This window comes from Trichechus manatus, unplaced genomic scaffold (genome assembly GCF_000243295.1).
Source record: "Trichechus manatus latirostris isolate Lorelei unplaced genomic scaffold, TriManLat1.0 scaffold00127, whole genome shotgun sequence".
Classification (NCBI taxonomy): domain Eukaryota; kingdom Metazoa; phylum Chordata; class Mammalia; order Sirenia; family Trichechidae; genus Trichechus; species Trichechus manatus.
In genome coordinates, this window is record NW_004444063.1 from 7,083,762 (window position 1) to 7,102,962 (window position 19,201).

General features: G+C 38.1%; 1 protein-coding gene across 1 annotated transcript in view; it reads left to right on the forward strand.

The window, feature by feature from the left end:
• Positions 1-19,201, forward strand: part of MEIKIN (meiotic kinetochore factor) — a 128,661-nt gene that overhangs the window by 50,099 nt on the left and 59,361 nt on the right. The window contains exons 8-11 of the mRNA XM_012557943.1: positions 2,171-2,235; positions 8,659-8,729; positions 14,743-14,823; positions 17,832-17,951. Of these exons, the coding sequence (XP_012413397.1) occupies positions 2,171-2,235; positions 8,659-8,729; positions 14,743-14,823; positions 17,832-17,951 (337 nt within the window). The remainder of the gene's footprint in view (positions 1-2,170; positions 2,236-8,658; positions 8,730-14,742; positions 14,824-17,831; positions 17,952-19,201) is intronic.

The window sequence follows — 19,201 nt, forward strand, 5'->3', positions numbered from 1 at the left end:
CCAACAAATGGCACTCAGAGAGCCACCTGTTCAGGTGTGTGGAATCTAAGCAGCCGCTGTTTCCTGGTCAAGAGACTGTGGCCACGGGAAGCAGAGGAGGCCTAGTCGGGGTGAAGAAGGGTGGGGGGTGGAAAAGCGTATATTGCAAATTACCGGTTGTTTTGTCTCCCGCTGGGAGCTCCGTGAGGCTGCTTTCTAGTACCCCCTGTTTGCTGGTCTCCGATAGGAGTCCAAGATGGCGGATCCGCGCTGTGTCAGCTGGTAGGGGACCTCTGCATGAATCTCTCCTCACTCTCCATTCTCTGTCAGTTTTCTCACTCCATTTGGTGCTTGGCTGAGTTCTTTATCTGTACGTTTGATGTTTTAGGGTTTCAGGATTGTTGTATTCTTTGTTCGGCTTAGTTTTTCGGATCTTTGCTGTGGAGGGATGGCGTGGTGCTTCTGCCTAGAGCGCCATTTTGCCGGAATTCCGAGAACAGACAGTTCTTAATGACTGATTTGTTGGTGGAGGCATATGGGGTCCAAGATGGCCTCCAGGCCTCTGATTTAGGACACTAGATGGATGATGACTCATTAATTGGGTGAGGAAACAAATGGAAAGACACACATGGATTGGGGTGACAGAGATTTTTTCAGTTTGGAAAACACTGAGATACCCATAGACCTCTGAAGTAGACATGTGCAGCTAGCAGTTGGCTATCCCAGGCTGGCTAGGCAAAGATCCTGAGCTCAAGGCGTTGTTGTCACACTGGGAAAATGTGGAGTGAAAAGAGAATTAGTGTGAGAACCTCCTTTTGAAGCTAGATATATTTTCATAGTTTGGCATAGCAAAGATTTGTGCATGATGCCCATGGGTGAGACATGGATCCCACATAAGGGGCTGGTTGGGGTTCATCTTGAAAGGGAACATGCCAGTATGGCTTTCTGCAAAGGATGAAGTAACTTCAGCTGAAAGAGGCTGTAAGTTTATGATGAAACACAAAAGCTGAGATAATCATAAATAGGTGTAAATGAGAGATCCATAGTGATAGGGAAATCTCCAAAGAACCTCTCAAAATACTTGATGTTTTAGAGTCAGCAGTTTGGTTATTTGCCACACCCAAAGAGCACTAATGGCATATTATAATAGTATCAATCAAGAAAGACCTTTCCAGTCCCTTTCTGCAACTCCTTCCGCCTACTCCAATGCTAAAGGACCCCAAACAATAGTTACAAATGGGGGAGGAATAAGAACAAGAAATAGAAAAGAAACCAACCATTGTTGCTTTCCCCAGTGCAGGTTATGACTCTAAATCATATCCAGCCTTGGAGAAGGAAAAAATTTAAATTTAATAATAAGAGCTTAGAGTTGTTATATTACATTGGATTTTTTACTGCCTGAAAATGTCTATTACCAGACAATTACCAGAAATGCAATGAAATCTACCTGAAAGTTCATTTAGGGGCAGGAGAGTACTATTTTGACAGAATGTGTTTAAAGGGTAAATATGAAAGAAGAAAGTTGCTTCCTGCTTACTCAGTTCAACAGTTGAATAAGTCAGTAATGGAAATATAGAAAATCCTCTTCTCACATCTGCTTTTTGACTCCATTGTCTTGTTAGGGACTCAGAAATCCCATTTTAGTGGTCAAGGCTGAGCTTTGGTCCTTTTGTTTGTTTGTTTGTTTGTATTCCTTTTGTAATAGCTAATCCTCTCCTGTACATTTGGATAGAATGGAGAGAGGTATCATTTGTGGAAGTGCAAAAGAGAAAATATTAATTTCAGAAAATATTATCTCTCATATTACTTGAAATCATTAGCACAAGAATCCTGGGAAACAAGATTTCTATCCTTTTTGCATGAACGAAGTAACCAAGACCAAGACACTCAAGTAACTTTCCCAAAGACACTTAAGTGTAAATAGCAGAACTGGAGTTTAATTTCAGATTTGTCTGATTCTAAACACTATGCCTAGTCCTCTGTACATATTGTCTCTGATAAATGAATAAATGTATTGAATTTTATTATTAAACTACTTTTATTCACACAGATAGGGCAACATTTTTTCTAACCAGTTGTATTTTTTTCTACAGGGTAATTGATTACATATAAATGTCTTTAAGTATTATTTGAGGATTCTTAAAAGTTACTGAAAGATTAAGAAAATACCATTAATTTTTTCTTATTATAGGGCGATGACATTAGCAGACCAAAATCTTTTTCCAGAACCAAAGAGTACTTCAAATTTAGAATCAGGTAATGAATAATGAAACTAATTATTTTCATGATTCTGTATTTCTTTATTTTTGCCGCAACATAGCATGTATTAAGAAAATTGGTAGCCAGGAAGCTGAGTACTTTTTAGCATGGTTGTGTTTACGAAATGAAGATATGTGGAGTTAGAAAGTGGATCTTAACTATCCTCACAACACCCATTATTTATTCATTTAATAAACATTTACTGAGTATTACTATGAGGCATTGCTACAGGTACCAGTGGGGAGTGATTCACATTCTCTGCCCTCGTGGACTTCAGTTGTAGGAGAGGAGGAAAAATAAACGGATATATTGGAGTTATATGTGATTAAAAAATTAAAGGGTTCAACAAACTGCCTTGTATTATAGGTACTCTATTGTTTAGTTTGTTAGAATAAACTAAGCAAGAGATTTTGTGCCGTATCTCAGATCTCTATTTTCTTTATTTGCTGCAGCAAATTTTACAGCATCTGTTTGAGAGTAAACTTGAAGAATTGCTGGTTTTCCTCCTGATGGGTCCTTATTAAATGTCTGTATAAACTAAAAAAAAATTGTGTATGTGTGTAATCTTCACTTAAGAAGTTGTTTTCATGAGCATTTACTAAATGCCAGGCACTGTGTTACGAACTGTGGGTATAAAAATGATTAAGATAATTTCTGTCCTGAAGAAAGTTAGTCCAGTGATAAAGACTAAGCTTTTAAAAACACACATCCTTGGGAGGAGTAGCACCTTCTACCCTGGAGGGTAAGTATTAGAAGGGGGATTTGTTTTATAGAACAAACAGTAATAGAACTGTGGACAAGGAAAGAGAGATGATAAAAAGCAAAGTGGTTAGGTACCAAAAACAACTTCACAATTTTACTTTGTCTTGCCCAACAAAAAGTTCTGCTTTGTTTGTGGAAAATCTTATTTACAAAGCTTGGTGGTAGGTGATTCTGGAAGTATGTGTGCTTTTGTATTGTTACTTGTATGTGGTTGATTGACTTGAAATTTAAAATTAAATAAATCACATCTTGCTTTGTTGTCGTCGAGTCAATTCTAACTCATGAAACAGAAGAAATTGGAACTGATGACTTTAGATTTGTTGTTGTTGTTGTTAGTTGTTGATTCCTACTCAGGGCAGTGCTGTGTGTGCAGAATAGAACCGCTCCCTAGGGTTTTCAAGGCTATGACCTGTCAGAAGCAGATCTTCTGGCCTGTCTTCTGAGGTGCCTCTGGGTGCGTTTGAACTGCCAACCTTTTGGCTCGTAGTTGAGCGCTTAACTGTTTGCGCCACCCAGGGATTCCCTCATCTTGCTATATTATTTATTTAACACTTACAGAGTAACACGAACTGTTTCAGTTGCTGGGGAACATAGCAAAGTCTTTGCCCTAATAGAGCTTACATTATGGTGGAGAGACCCAGAAAAAAACAAACTTGTTGCCATCAAGTCAATTCTGACTCATGACAACCCCACGTGTTTCAGAGTAGAACTGCTGTCCATAGGATTTTCAATGATTGTGATCTTATGGAAGTAGATCGCCAGGCGTTTCTGTTTGTAGCCTGGCACAAAAGGTAGATTATAAACAGGTAAGCACATAAATGTATAATATATTGTCAGGTAGAAATAAAGCAATGAAAGAAAATAAGGCAGAGTAAACAGAGTGTGACTGGAGATGCTGTTTTAGATAGGGTAGTCAAGACAGGCCTCTCTGACATTTGAGCACAGCCTGAAGTGAGAGAGTGGGAGAAAAATAGAAGTCAAGAATGAGTCCTAAATTCTTGGCATGAGCAACTAGGTTGGGAGCATTATGGGGCACAACAAGTTGAAAGGATGGTAAGAGTGTTTGGTTTGGGCATATTAAATTTGATCTGCCAACTGAAGCACATAATATTGTATGAGAGAAACAAGGCACAAACATGCATATACTGTATAACTCCGTATGTATAAAGTTCAGAACAGGCAAGACTATTCTGGATGATAGAAGTCAGAATAGTAGTTACTTCTGAGAGGGGCTTACTGACTGGGAAAGGATATATGAGAAATTTCTGAGGTGCTAAAAATGTTTTATATCTTGATCTGGGTGTTGGTTACATGGGTAAATACATACACAGTCAAGATTTGTACCAATTACTGTATATCTAGCACACTTCAGTAATACACTAAAAAAATTGAAAGATTTATTAGCCTTTTAGTGGAGATGTCATGAAGGCAGTTTGTGATGCAAGAGTCTGGAGTTCGGGACAAAGGCTAAGGCTGTAGATTTATATTTAGAGTCAGTTTTGAAGCCTTAGGATTAGATGAGATCACCTAGGAATTGACAATAAATCGAAAAGAGACATATACAAAGAATATAGATGGTACACTCCAACATTTAAAAGTAGGGAAGAGGAGACATCCAGCAAAGAGAACTGAAACTGAGTGCCAATGAATAATATAAAAACCAGGAGAGACTGGTGCCTCAGAAGCTAACAGAAGGAGAGTAATTCAAGGAGAAAGTGATCCCAGCTATGACAAAAGCTACTGAAAGATGAAATAAAATGAGGATTGAGGACGTAAAATTGTTATGTTCTACACCTAGCCTAGTCCTCCTCCGGTGCCCCCCATCTTTGTTAGTAAATGCAGTTTAGCAAACCAGAACCTTGGGGGTCATCCTGGACTTCCCTCTTTGTCACTTCCCATATCTAATCTAATGCAAAATCTTATTAACAATTTTACCTCCTAAAGAGCTGTCCGACCCACCGACTTCTCTCTATCTTGGGAGGTGAAGACAAGAAGGAGTGGTTAGTTTCTAGGGTTGCCAGATTTAGCAAATAAAAATACCGGATGCACAGTTAAATTTGAATTACAGATAAGCAATGAATACTTTTTCAGTATAAGTAAATATTATACATACTTATTAAAAGTTATTTGTTGTTTATTTGAAATTCAAATTTAACTGGGCATCCTGTATTTTATCTGGCAACCCTATTAGCCTCAGTAATAGGGCTGGAGAATATGTAAGCAATACAGGGATCATAAAAAGCAGGGTTTAATATGCCAAGTAAAGGAGTTTGACGGCAGTGGAAAGCCTTTAAAGAGTTTTGTTGTTGTTGTTGTTAGGTACCGTCAAGGCAGCGCCGACTCATAGAGACCTTATGTACTACAGAACGAAACATTGCCCAGTTCTGAGCCATGCTCACAGTCATTATGCTTGAACCCATTGTTGTAGTCACTGTGTCAGTCCCTCTCGTTGAGGGTCGTCCTCTTTTTCGCTGACCTTGTACTTCACCAAGCATGATGTCCTTCTCCAGGGACTGATCCCTCCTAACAGCATGTCAAAAGTATGCAAAACATAGTCTCACCATCCTTGCCTCTAAGATTGTACTTCTTCCAAGACAGCTTTGTTCGTTCTTTTGGCAGCCCATGGTATATTCAGTATTCTTTGCCAAAACCACAATTAAAAGGAATCAATTCTTCTTCGGTCTTCCTTATTCATTGTCCAGCTTTCGCAGGTATGTGATACGATTCAAAAATACCATGGCTTGGGTCAGGCGCACGTTAGTCTTCAAGGTGACATCTTTGCTTTTCAACACTTTAAAGAGGTCTTTTGCAGTAGATTTGTCTAATGCAGTGCATCTTTTGATTTCTTGACTGCTGCTTCCATGGGTGTAGATTGTGGATCCAAATAAAATGAAATCCTTGACAACTTCGGTCTTTTTTCCATTTATCATAATGTTGCTTATTGGTCCAGTTGTGAGGATTTTTGTTTTCTTTATGTTGAAGTGTAATCCAGACTGAAGGCTGTGATCTTTGATCTTCATCAGTAAGTGCTTCAAGTCCTCTTCACTCTCAGCAAGCAAGGTTGTATTATCTGCATAACGCAGGTTGTTAATGAGTCTTCCTCCAATCTTGATGCCCCTTTCTTCTTCATATAGTCCAGATTCTTGGATTATTTACTCACCGTACAGATTGAATAGGATTGGTGAAAGGATACAACCCTGACGCACACCTTTCCTAACTTTGAACCATGCAGTATCCCCTTCTTCTGTTTGAACAACTGCCTCTTGGTCTATGTACAGGATCCTCATGAGCACAATTAAATGTTCTGGAATTCTCATTCTTCTGAATGTTATCCATAATTTGTTACAATCCACACAGTCGAATGAATACCTTTGCATAGTCAATAAAACACAGGTAAACATCTTTCTGGTATTCTCTGCTTTCAGCCAGGATTCATCTGACATCAGCAATGTTATCCCTGGTTCCACATCCTCTTCTGAATTCAGCCTGAATTTCTGGCAGTTCCCTATAGATATACTGCTGCAACCACTTTTGAATGATCTTCAGCAAAATTTTACTTGCGTGTGATATTAGTGATATTGTTCAATAATGTCTGCATTCAGTTGGATCACCTTTCTTGGGAATAGGCACAAATATGGATCTCTTCCAGTAGATTGGCCAGGTAGCTGTCTTCCAAATTTCCTGGCATAGACGAGTGAGCACCTCCAGCGCTACATCCGTTTGTTGAAACATCTCAGTTGATATTCTGTCAGTTCCTGGAGCCTTGTTTTTCACCAGTGCCTTCAGTGCAGCTTGGACTTCTTCCTTCAGCACCATTGGTTCCTGATCATATGCTACCTCTTGAAACCGTTGAATGTTGATCAATTCTTTTTGGTATGGTGACTCTGTATATTCCTTCCATCTTCTGATGCTTTCTGTGTCGTTTAATGTTTTCCCCATAGAATCCTTCACTGTTGCAACACGAGGCTTGAATTTTTTCTTCAGTTCTTTTGGCTTGAGAAATGGTGAACATGTTCTTCCCTTTTGGTTTTCTATCTCCAGCTCTTTGCACATGTCATTATAATACTTTATTCTGTCTTCTTGAGCTGCCCTTTGAAATCTTCTGTTCAGTTCTTTTACTTCATCATTTCTTCCTTTTGCTTTAGCTACTCAGAATTCAAGGGCAAGTTGCAGAGTCTCTTCTGACATCCATTTTGGTCTTTTCTTGCTTTCCTGTCTTTTAAATGACCTCTTTCTTTCTTCATGTATGATATCCTTGATGTCATTCCACAGCTTGTCTGGTCTTCGGTTATTAGTGTTCAACGTGTCAACTCTGTTCTTGAGATGATCTCTAAATTCAGGTGGGATATACTCAAGGTCGATAGAACATGCAATAAGGATGCATTGATAATTACTAGTGATTGGAATTCGAAAGTTGGAAACAAAGAAGAAGAATTGGTGGTTGGAAAATACGGCCTTGGTGATAGAAACAATTCCAGAGATCACATGATAGAATTTTGCAAGACCAATGACTTCTTCACTGCAAATACCTTTTTTCACCAACATAAACGGTGACTATACACATGGACCTCACCAGACAGAATACACAGGAATCAGATCGACTACATCTGTGGAAAGAGATGATGGAAAAGCTCGATATCATCAGTCAGAACAAGGCCAGGGGCCGACTGTGGAACAGAACATCAATTGCTCATATGCAAGTTCAAGTTGAAGCTGAAAAAAATTAGAACAAGGCCACGAGAGCCAAAGTATGACCTTGAAGAGTTTTAAGCAGAGGATATTATATATTAGGTATGCATTTTAAGTATACAGGGAGGATAATGGACTGCAGAGAGAGGTAAGTTGAAAAGCTGTTAAAATAATCTAAAGGAAATCTTTCGGTGGCTTAAACAAAAGTAGTGGTGTTTAGAATGAAGAAAAGCTGAATTTGCAATATTAAATACATGTGATAGAACTGGCACATAGCAGACATCAGTAAATATTTATTGCTTTGGAATGAGTCTGGAGAGTGAGGAAAAGGGAATAGTCAACACTGGAGAGGAGCCACAGAAGGGGCCAAAGAGGGAAGATGTTCACACCTGTTGTTGTACTGAGGTTTAGTGAGGTTAAGGACAGGAAAGATTTCCACTCATACTGGTGGGAGCTGAAACTGGATTGTAGTGGATTTGGGAGTAAATAGAAGGGGAGGAAGTAAAGTCAGTATGTGTAGACAACTCTTTGAAGAAACTTTCTTGTGGAAAAGAGGAGAGAAAGGCTGTGGCAGGAGGGGGATGTGGGGTACAGGAAAAGTTTTTTGTAAGGTGAGAGAGGCCTGGGCATGTTTTTAAGTTGCAGTAGAAAGGAAAGCCTGCGAATACAGGAGAGTTTTGATGATCAAAGAGTTTTAATCACATCAGCTTCCTCTGTTAATTGAAAGGAAAAACTTATATAGAATTTACTTACTTCTGTGAAACCTGGAGCTCTTGAGATAAAAATATTTTTAAGGTTTTTTTTCATAACTGGAGCAAGTCAGATAGTCAACATATACTAAGTTTTTCTTTTAAAACTATTACAAAAGTTTGTAATAAGTTTGTCAAAGTTGGAGGTCTCTTCCCCTCTTTATTTCTAGTCAGTGACTGGTTAAATAATTAGAATGCTAAAGTATGTTTTTATTTCTAGATAATGCAGCTTGTGAAGTTTTACTTGCTGAGAAAACTTGCCCTCCAGCCCCTGAAAAAACAAAGAAAAAAGCAAGTATTGAAGCAGAATAACTACATAAACCATACATTTCATTAATATAAGACATATTTTTAACCAATACTTTTATAGGAATTATTTTCCATCTATTTAAGTTAATACTTTAAAACATTTTTTGGAGTTTAGCAATTAGATTATTCAATTTTGTGAAAAACCTACACAGCATACAGTTGGGTATATACTCTATGTAAGTTTAATGAAAGAGAATTAAAATTTACAAAATTCCAACTTCCTATGGATAATTGGATGCCTCTATGAAGCTGCTATGAGTTGGAATCAACTTGACAGAAACACATTTGATTTTGATATTACTCATGAATTTAAAGTAAAAATAAGAAATTTACTATGTAGCCAGAGCAGTGTTTTATGCTGAAGAATACTTGTGAGTCAGTACATTAGACCTAGAATCTGGAAGCCTTTGGGGAGGAATTTGGACTTTATTTTGTATGTAGCAGGCTATTTGAGTGGCTATTCAACACTAAGCATTACTCTTAAGCACTTTTCATTAATTGTATCTTTACTTTATATCATTCCTGTCAGATAAATAGTTGTATCCCTATTTTATAGCTGAGAAAACTGAAATTTAGAGACTAACCAATTTGTTTGAGCACCTTGTGGCAGGTCTTTCTGGTTCTTAAACCTGTATTCTTTCCATTACACCATACTATCATCGTATAAGTTGGGGACTGAATTGAAAGAAGGCAAGAGTGACAGCAGGGAGACCCATTAGTAGGCAGTTGCAGAGTTTTTGGTGAGAGATCATGGTGGCTTTCACAGTTATAAAGGTTTTGGTGAGAGATCTTGGTGGCTTTGATTATATTTTATAGGAGAGATGGAAAGAGATGGCTAGATTAAAGATAATTTTGCCAACAGAGATGGTGGATTAGATATAAGAGTTGAAGGAGTGAGAAGTGTCAAGAATGACTTCTAGGTTTCTGTCTTGAGCACTTTGGTGGTTAAAACCAATTGCTATTGAGTCAATTCTGGCTCATAGCAAGCCCTGTGAAAGAACTCTACAGTCAGGTTGGCAGCTAAGCTCACCACCAGGGCTCCACTTCATTAGGAAAATGGAAATCAAAACCACATTGAATGCCACTTCATACCTACTAGGATGGTTAGAGTGAAAAAGACTGACAATAACAAGTGTTGGCAAGGATGTGGAGAAATTGAAACCCTCATGTGTACTGCATGTGATGCTGGGGGGAATGTAAAATGGTGCAGCTGCTTTGGAAAATAGTCTGGCAGTTCTTCAAAATGTTAAACATTGAGTTGGCATATGATCCAGTAAATTCGTTCCTGGGTATATATACCCAAGAGAAATAAAAACAGACATCCACACAAAAACTAGTTCATGAATGCTCACAGCAGCATTATTCATAATAGCCAAAAAAGTAAAAATAACTCAAATGTCCATCACCTGATGAATGGATGAATAAAATGTGGTCTATCCATACAATGGAATATCATTCAACAATAAAAGGGATGAAGTATTGATACATGCTACAACATGCACGAACCTTGAAAATATTATGCTAAGTGAAAGAAGCCAGTCACAAATGGCTATATATTTTATGATTCCGTTTATATTAAATGTCCAGAATAGTCAAATCTACAGAGACAGAAAGTAGCTTAGTGGTTGCTTAGGGATGGTGAGGGCAGAATGAGGATTGACTGTTAATGGGTACCAAATTTCTTTTAGGGGTGGTGACAGTGTTCTAAAATTAGTTTTGATGATGGTTGCACAACCCTGTAATACTAAAAACTATTGAATTTTATACTTTAAATTACTGATTTATATGGTATATGAACTATATCTCAATAAAGCTATTTAAAAATAAAACTTCCCTATATCATTATGTGGAAGAGGGAAATCTTTGGAAATATGAGGAGGGGTGGGGTCTAGCATACCTATGGAGGGACTGACCTTTAAAAGAAGAGAGATACTTCCATTGTGGTAGCTTTATAAATGTAGTGGTGGCAGGGTCGACTTTATTAAACCATGCTTCGTTTAATACTATGCTGTTGCCATTTTGAAATTCTTAATGGTTTTTCAACAAGAGGCCCTGCACTTTCATTTTTCACTGTTCTGAAAATTGTGAGTCCTAAGTGATGATATTCTATCTGATGGCACCTGTTGTTGAACTGAAATGTGAGGCAAGGCCGTCAGCTGAGAATGGTAGAGTGAAAGAGGCTAGAGGTTTAAGGAAAATGGAGCATATATGAAATTGTCATGAAGAACTAGATAAGTATAGTAAAGTTGTCAGTTTCTGGCTGCTCCTTCTGAGTTTGTGGTGACTTCAGTATGCCAGATTGTACAACTTTCCCTAATACTCACTTGTACTGGAGGTACAAAGGATATGGATGTTAGGGTTTATCTAGGGCTGGGAATTTGGCAAGCATGTGTAATAGAAGGAGAGAGGGGTAGGAAAGTAATTGTAATAATGATGGATGGCGGCATAGAACCTAGATAAGGAAGGAAGTGAAGACTACCAGTTGCCCTTGCGTTGATTCCCACTTACGGCAACCCCATGTGTGCAGAGTAGAACTGCAGTCTATAGAGTTTTCATGACTGTAACCTCTTCTAAGGTGCCTCTAGGTGGGTTTAAACCACCAACTTTTCAGTTAGTAGTCAAGCACTTGACTTTTTGCGCCACCCAGGGACTCCTAAAATGGAGACAGGGAAAGGCTAATGGATAAAGAGAAATGGTGGGTTCAGTGAATTAGAGATTTCAATGAAGGGGAAGGCTGTTTCATGAAGACACTGTAGCAGGAGTTGGAAGAATATAGGAAACTACTTGAATTGGTGATTCTGTAGTTTCTTTTGATGATAAGGGCTAAGGTTTGATCATGAAGTGGCTAACTGAAATGGCATGAGGACAAAAGGTTAGAAATGCAGTGGTTAAGGACCTTAGAGCCCAGGTGATTGGGTGGGTTATTCACTTGGATGATAAAATTGCTGAAAATGATGACAGGAACAAGAGAAAAGGTATAAGCAAGGTATGAAATCTTCAATGAGAAAAAGAAGTCAGTAGATGCCAGTGATATTTCACTCTTTGCCCCACACCCTTGCTCATTCCTTTGCTTGAGATATACCTTACACCTCTTCTACTTTCTTCTCTTCCGCTGTATATATATTCCCTCTCCGCTCAAAGTCCTGTCACTCTTTTAGGACCCAACTCAAATTGCCATCCCCATTTATGTTGAATACAGTATATTTAAACTTTGAATAATATTACAAATATGTATTAGAAGTATAAAACAAGATATATAACTTTAGACAAGCAATCACTGAGCAGTCTACAGTTTTCAGTGCAGGGATTAGTTGGTAAAGCAACACATTGTCTTGTAGTTGTGGCTTCCTGATGTCTTAGAGGGGACTTTCTGTCTCTTACAGGTAGATTATTGTATAATAAAGACGTCTATATAAATATACCTAGTGTTTTCTTTAAAACTCAGTTTTAAATATTTAAAAATAGATCTCGTGAGTGTTTGTTTTGTTTGCATAGAACACTGTTTGGGATATGTTGCCTTAAATGTGGTAGGGACGTTTTTTGAGCTAAATAGATTTGAAACTGTTTTGTCTTTCAACAAATTTTTTTCCTTAAATATATAGAAAACCATACTTTTTTTCTAAAAAACATTCATCTATAAAACTTTTTTCATGCTGAGGGACTAAAGCATGTATTTTATAATTAAAAAATTGGATATCAGAGAAATACTAGAAATGCCTATATAGCACTGTGAAATGTGTTTCATGATTATTAATTTGTTTCAGCTTGAGAAAGATATTGAACCTAGAGATGTAAGTTTTCAAACAAAGTTAAACTCTCGTCATCTAAAAATCAAGGTTCCAGCATCTCGTCATAGGTTTTCTGTAGAAGACAATGCAGGTAGATCAGTTCTGCTGCCTCAGCCTCTGGAACCTGAATTGGTAAGCACTGGTCTTTTATTAATAAATAGTTCTTGAAAAGACTATAATAAATAAAAAGCACTCATTGGGAAGATTTATACATACATAATTTCTTAGCAAATATGGGGGGAAACACAGGGTAGCTATACACTTACTGGCTGTATGCAGGCTGATGATTATAAAATTAGTCTGACTATTAACAATTGTGTTGGGACCAAAGGGAAGCAGATATTGAGACAGAATTAGGAGTACAAGTGTTTGATCAAGTGTTTGCTGGGAAAGTAATACCTGAGAAAGGAAAGCAAGTATTCAATGCAGATCTGACAAAATCTTGGCCAACTGAACTGGGAGCTCCAGAACAAAGATTACCCTCTAGAGAAGTCTTATTATGTTGGGCAGAAATGACCAGGCCCTATTACCTCTGCTATGCTCAGACATTGGATGGGAGCTGCCAATGAAGAGCATGGCCTCAGACTGAAAGCTGAAGCAGATTCTAAAGATGTTGTATCTGGAGGCTATTGGCTAACTGCAGTCCTTGCGGTGGAGCAGCAGGTTATTTCCTAAAGGAGATCCAAGCAGAGCACCTCCATGGCTGCCACAATCACAATAATAATAGCTATCACTGAGTATCTCCTACTTTCTAGACACTATAGGCTGTCTTTACATATATTATTTGTAACTCTTACACAACAATCCCCAGGAGTAGAATAATCCCCATTGGGCAGATGAAGAAATTAGAAGATCTATATAGCTAATAAGTTAGCGAGCTGACATATTCATTGTACCAGGTAAATATACCCATAAAAGAAATTTTTGGCTAAAAATTTTCTCAATATACTATTCCAGATTATGTAGTAAACCAAAAACTAATTTAAGAGATTTAAAACCAGAAGGCAAAAGAAAGGGAGGGAGGGAGGAAGGGAGGAAAGAAGGGAAGGAAGGAAGGGCAGACAAACTTTTCTGTGTTCAAGTTTTGCCTCTGAGTTTGGATTCTAGACGTGGTAGCATATGATAAACACCTAATCAAAAAGAGAGCTTAATCAGAAGGACATGGTTGTTTCAAGAAACCAAAGAGTCGAAGAGGGCTCTTGATTGCTAGAAATAAATCTACACGTCTCCTCTCTTAGACTGTCTCTATCACTTTGTTTCTCTTTGCTCTGACTCTGTACCTCTGTCTCTTTACCTTTGCTCTGCCTGTTTTTGTCTCTCTCAGTCTCAAGCGTCTCTCTTTTCTCCCATCTTTGTCTTGGTCTCTCTTATTCTGTCTGTCCTCTGTCATTGATTCTCCATGTTTCTCTGTCTCTCAATCTCTGTCTTTCTGCTCTTACTCTCTGTCTTCTCTCTCTCTCCTCCCTCCCTCTCCTCCTCTCAATTTTCACCTCTTTTCTCTTTCTGTCTTTTGCCTTTCTATCTTCCTTCTTCCTTCCCTCCTCCCTTCTCTTGGTCTGTCCCTCCCTGTCTTTAGCTCTCTAATCTTGTCTCTTTTTCTGCTCGCGCTGTCTCTTGCTTTGTCCACCTATTGCTCTATGCCTATTTTTCTTTGTCTGCCTCTTTACGTCTTCAAGAAATAGAAAATGAGTCTGCATCCTACTTTATAATTTCTTTAACTTCGATGTTCCGTAAATGAAAATATCTGTATACTTTTAATCTTATGTATTTTACACCAATTATCCTTACTACATATATGTTGTAACAGTTTCAGAAATAGCTTATAATCCTTTTCAAAAACAAGTCCAATAATTAATTACTAGGAGTTTAAAAGTAAAATACCTTTCTTCACAATTAACAGAGTTAACCAAAACATTATTTCCTAGTTCAAAACTCTAATTAGCCTTTTTTCCTAAATAGTGATTTCAACCAAAATATTCTCATGTAGTTATTATGCTTCATAAAGTTCTTTAGGGAGGTTTTTTCTTCCCCGCACCTAACTCAAGCTAGAAAATTCTTTCGTTACCTATGTAGTGGCTTAAAATTTAATTAGTAGATTAAAGATTTTATTAGTATGACATATTATGATCTATTGTACTAATTTTAAATTGTGGTTTTACTGTATTAAAGTAGCTTATTTCTTTCTGTTATTCACAAAACATTTATAGAAAACAAATCCCACTATTCCTGATAAGAAAAGGAGAGGCCTATTAACAAGTACTCCATCTTCACAGACAGGTGGTTTTGTGGTAAGTTTTAGCATTTGGTACTTGTAATATCTATTTTTTGACTCTCTCCCCTCCCACTTTAAAATTTTTGTCATACCAAGGGAATATTGGCTACTGAAAATGATGTCTTTGTTTTTATGTTGCACACACTTTCGTTAGAAGTACTGTACTCTATACACCGCTATATATATAAGAAAGAAAGATGAGGATACTGCAGCACCAACCGGGGTTATTCTTAGGTTGAACTAAATGATAGGAATGAAACTTGCCAGCAGGACAGCAGCAAGGCTTCCTCTTCAGTGGGAGCAGTCCTCACAGCTAGTTATATACCAGTCTGAGCACAGCTCAGGAGCAAGGAGATGACATATGTATCCAGTGAATGCAGGAACCACCCTACTCAAGTCAATATCTTTTGTAACAACACATAAACATAGCTTCCAGAATCCCCTCAATGGACATGCCTACATACAAGAGTGACTGCACTGAAAGAAACCCAATGTGTGGCAACTTTTATAGTATTTATTTATTTATAGTACATTTTATAGTTTATTTATTTATTTATACTACGTTCATAGATTTTCCCAGTATAGGTAAAATTTACCAGTCCAGCAATATTGCCTACTAACACAGTTGACGTCCTTACAGTTGACTCTTACCAGGCTTCTAGGGGAATGGAGCTAGAGAGTTAACCAAAGATCAGATTCTCATGCTGGGGAAAAGGTTTTGCCAGCATTCTGCTTGCAAACACTCTTTCTAGTGCTCTAAAAGTTAATATTCCTTTTCTAGAAAATGAGTGATTTCATTTTTTATGTTTTGATTAATTGATGTGATATTTAGAATTAAATTTTTATAGATCAGGAATAAATGTACCAAAATGAGTTTTTCCCCCCTAGAAAATTAATTTAATGGCCATTTTACAAACAGCATCTTTTTTATTGAGATGTAATTCATATTTCATAAAAATCACCATTTTAAAGTATAAAATCAGTGGTGTTTTAGTATATTCACAAGGTTGTGCAGTCATCACCACTGTTTAATTCCAGAACATTTTCATCACCCCATTAGCAGTCATTTCCCATCCCCTTCTCCCCACCCTCCAGCCCCTGGAAACCACTAATATACTATCTGTCTCTATAAATTTGCCTATTCTTGACATTTCAGATAAATGAAATCATACAATACAATACATGGCCTTTTGTGTCTGGCTTCTTCACTTAGCATAATGTTTCCAAGGTTCATCTGTTTTGTAGCATGTGTCAGTACTTTACTGCTTTTTATGGCTGAATAATATTCCATTATATGAATGTAACACATTTTATTTATTCATCAGTTGATGGATATTAGGATTGTTTCCGCCTTTTGGTGAATAATGCTACTGTGAACATTCATATACAAGTTTTTGCATCAACATAATTTTCAGTTCTCTTATATATATACCTAGACATTGAATTACTGGGTCATATAATAACTGTATTTTTAACTTTTTGAGGAAACACCAAACTGTTTTCCAAAACAGCTTCACCATTTTACATTTCCATCAGCAATGCACAAGGGTTCCAATTTCTCCATATTTTCACCCATACTTGTTATTATTTGTCTTTTTTATTTTAACCATCCTAGTGGGTGAGTGTGAAGTGGTATTTTATTATGGTTTTGAGTCGTATTTCCCTAATGACTAATGATATTGAGCATCTTTTCATGTGCTTATTGGCCATTTGTATATCTTCTTTGGAGAAATGTCCAAACTCTTTGCCTATTTTTTAATTGGGTTATTTTTCTTTTTATTGTTGGGTTGTAAGGGTTCTTTATATATTCTGGATACAAATCCCTTATCAGATATGTGATTTGCAAATACAAGTAGTCCCTGACTTACGACGGGGTTTCCTTCTGATGACCTCAATGTAAGCTGGTTCTGACGTAAATTGAATAGCTTTTTTTTTTTTAGTTTTCATTATTGTTGCCTTTTATTATCAGTATCCTTATAAATCCAATCTTTGAACATCTGCTAGTAAACATCTGAGAATGATAACATCAGCAAATTATGCGCTGCAACATTGTATGTTATACATATTACTAATAAGATATTCAAAACAAGAAACAAAAACACAGGCATAAGTGCTGTTGTCGTGTAAATCAAATATGTAGTAAGTCAAGGACCTGTATTTTCTCCCATTCTGTAGTTAAATATCAGCATCTTTTAATAAATAAAATACTTTTGAGAACACTTAATGGCTTGACATTTTAAAGTCCATGTTTTGTTAAACGAGTCTGAGGCCAATTGCCATGTAATACATTCTACAGCTTGCTTCCACCAAATGAGGCATGTAGGTCCCCCTCAGTTACACACTGTTGGTCCTTGGCTAGCCACCTTAGAGAAGGCTAATTTACTGAAGGACTTTTGGGAGATTTTTGTTTTCCAGGATCTCAGTTTAACATGACCTTCCTAAAACTATTCCAAGATACATATAGATAGGCATGAAATTGTTCTGTCCTCCTAAGAGAAAGAGGAGCTAGGCAAAGGCAGACGCCCTCCATCCCCACCCCCCACACCGCCAGTGAAATTGATAATCCATTCCAAGCACCTAAGCTGTGGTCTCATCTAGGTTCAGGCCAGTTACCTTAGTCAGATCTAGCAGGTCAACAGGCAAAAGTTTCTTGGAGTTTTCACCTAAGGAGTATGGATCTTGAGTCTAGTTTTATATATTTTGATTTTGAGTCAGACATATGTTGTGATATTAGTAACCAGATAGAGATATGGATCTGGAGCTTAGACAGAGATTTAAAAGTCTCTAGTGTTCAATGCAAAATATCTATTCTTCTTTATAGATTGATTTGTTCCTAGTTAAAAATGCGTGTTTTTAAGAAATATTTACAAATGTCAGAAATTATGTTAAGTTAGAAGAAAGTGTTCCTATGTCAAGTTCACAAGAAAATCCTCTAATAAGATAGTATTTTCAACTTTCATTACTTAGAATATAATTGCTTTTGCAACATTTAGTTCTACAAAAGAGTAATATATTCTTTTGTAGATTGATTTGTCCTCAGTCCAAAAAGCATCTTTTGAAGAACTATTTCCAATTGTCAGCAATTATGTTAATTCAAATGAAATTGTTCCTATGTCAAGTTTACAAGAAGACTCTTCATATGAGGTAGTATTTTCAATTTTTCCTTCCATTACTAAAATAAATAATACTTATATGAGATACTTTAAGAAGTCTGTAACCCAGTTGAGACAACATCATCTACATGTGGAGTCAGCTATCTGGTACTATCCCAAAAGATATTAGGCTGCCACAACCCAAACACTTTGTGTTTGGGACTTGGGATATTAAAAAACAGGAGGGAGAGGCAGGGCCAAGATGGTGTAATAGTCAGATGCGTTCTATGGTCCCTCTTACAACAAAGACCCGAAAAAACAAGTGAATTGATTATATATGACACTCCAGGAGCCCTGAACATCAAAGACAAAGTTGAGGAGTCGGACTGAGCACCAGGGGGAGAGAGAGAAAGTTCAGAAGCAGTGAAGAAGTGCCAGACCTGAGCTAGCCAGCACCCAGCAGGCTGGATTGGCTGGCGCATATGGGCTGAGGCAAGCAGCAGCACTTGGGACACATTTTACCATGTTGGGAGAAGCGACAGAGAGTCTGCATGAGCCTTCGGAACCAGAGGGAAGTGGTGCTGGATCTGTGAAAGTTAAGTGCAAGCATCTAACCTACTGCATGGGATCAAAATAACCCTTCCGCCTCTGGGAAGTGCCTTTCTTCCCCTCACCTGCCCCCTCACCACTCTGCTCAGGTGCCAGTCTAGCAGTGTTCAGCAGATGCCGTGCCCCCTAGGCCAGAAGTGGGAGCTGTCGCATCCAAGCCAGTCTCCTGGCTTTGGGAGGGGGTGCTCAGGACTAACCGCACCCAAACCAGTCTCGCAGCTTTAAAAAATCACCATGCACCCTAAGCCAAGAACACACGGCAGGCACTGCCCCTTTGCCTAGGCACCAGCATAAGGGATCCAGAGATTCTGAATGCCTTTCACCCCTGCCTAGACCTGTGTGGGCCCATTAAACAGCGTAGGCCCTCTTAGTATAGTACAGCAGAGTATATAATTGAAACCTGTTTTCAACTGCAACAGCTAAGGGGGAGTGGCAGATTTGTGACATTTGACACCACCCTGCCCATTAAGCAGGGTCCTCACCCACTCATATCAGTGGCCTGAGGACTGGTGGCTTCACCCATTCCACCTAGCCACCCACGACAGGGGTCCAAGAAGAAGCGGTGCCTCCCAGTCCTTACAACCAACAGCACTGAGTGCCCAAAGTCTGGCTGCAAAACCCATGCACCTACGCACTGTGGGGGACAGGGACATATCTTCCACCTAGGCACTTGGGCAGCCATCAGCCCATACT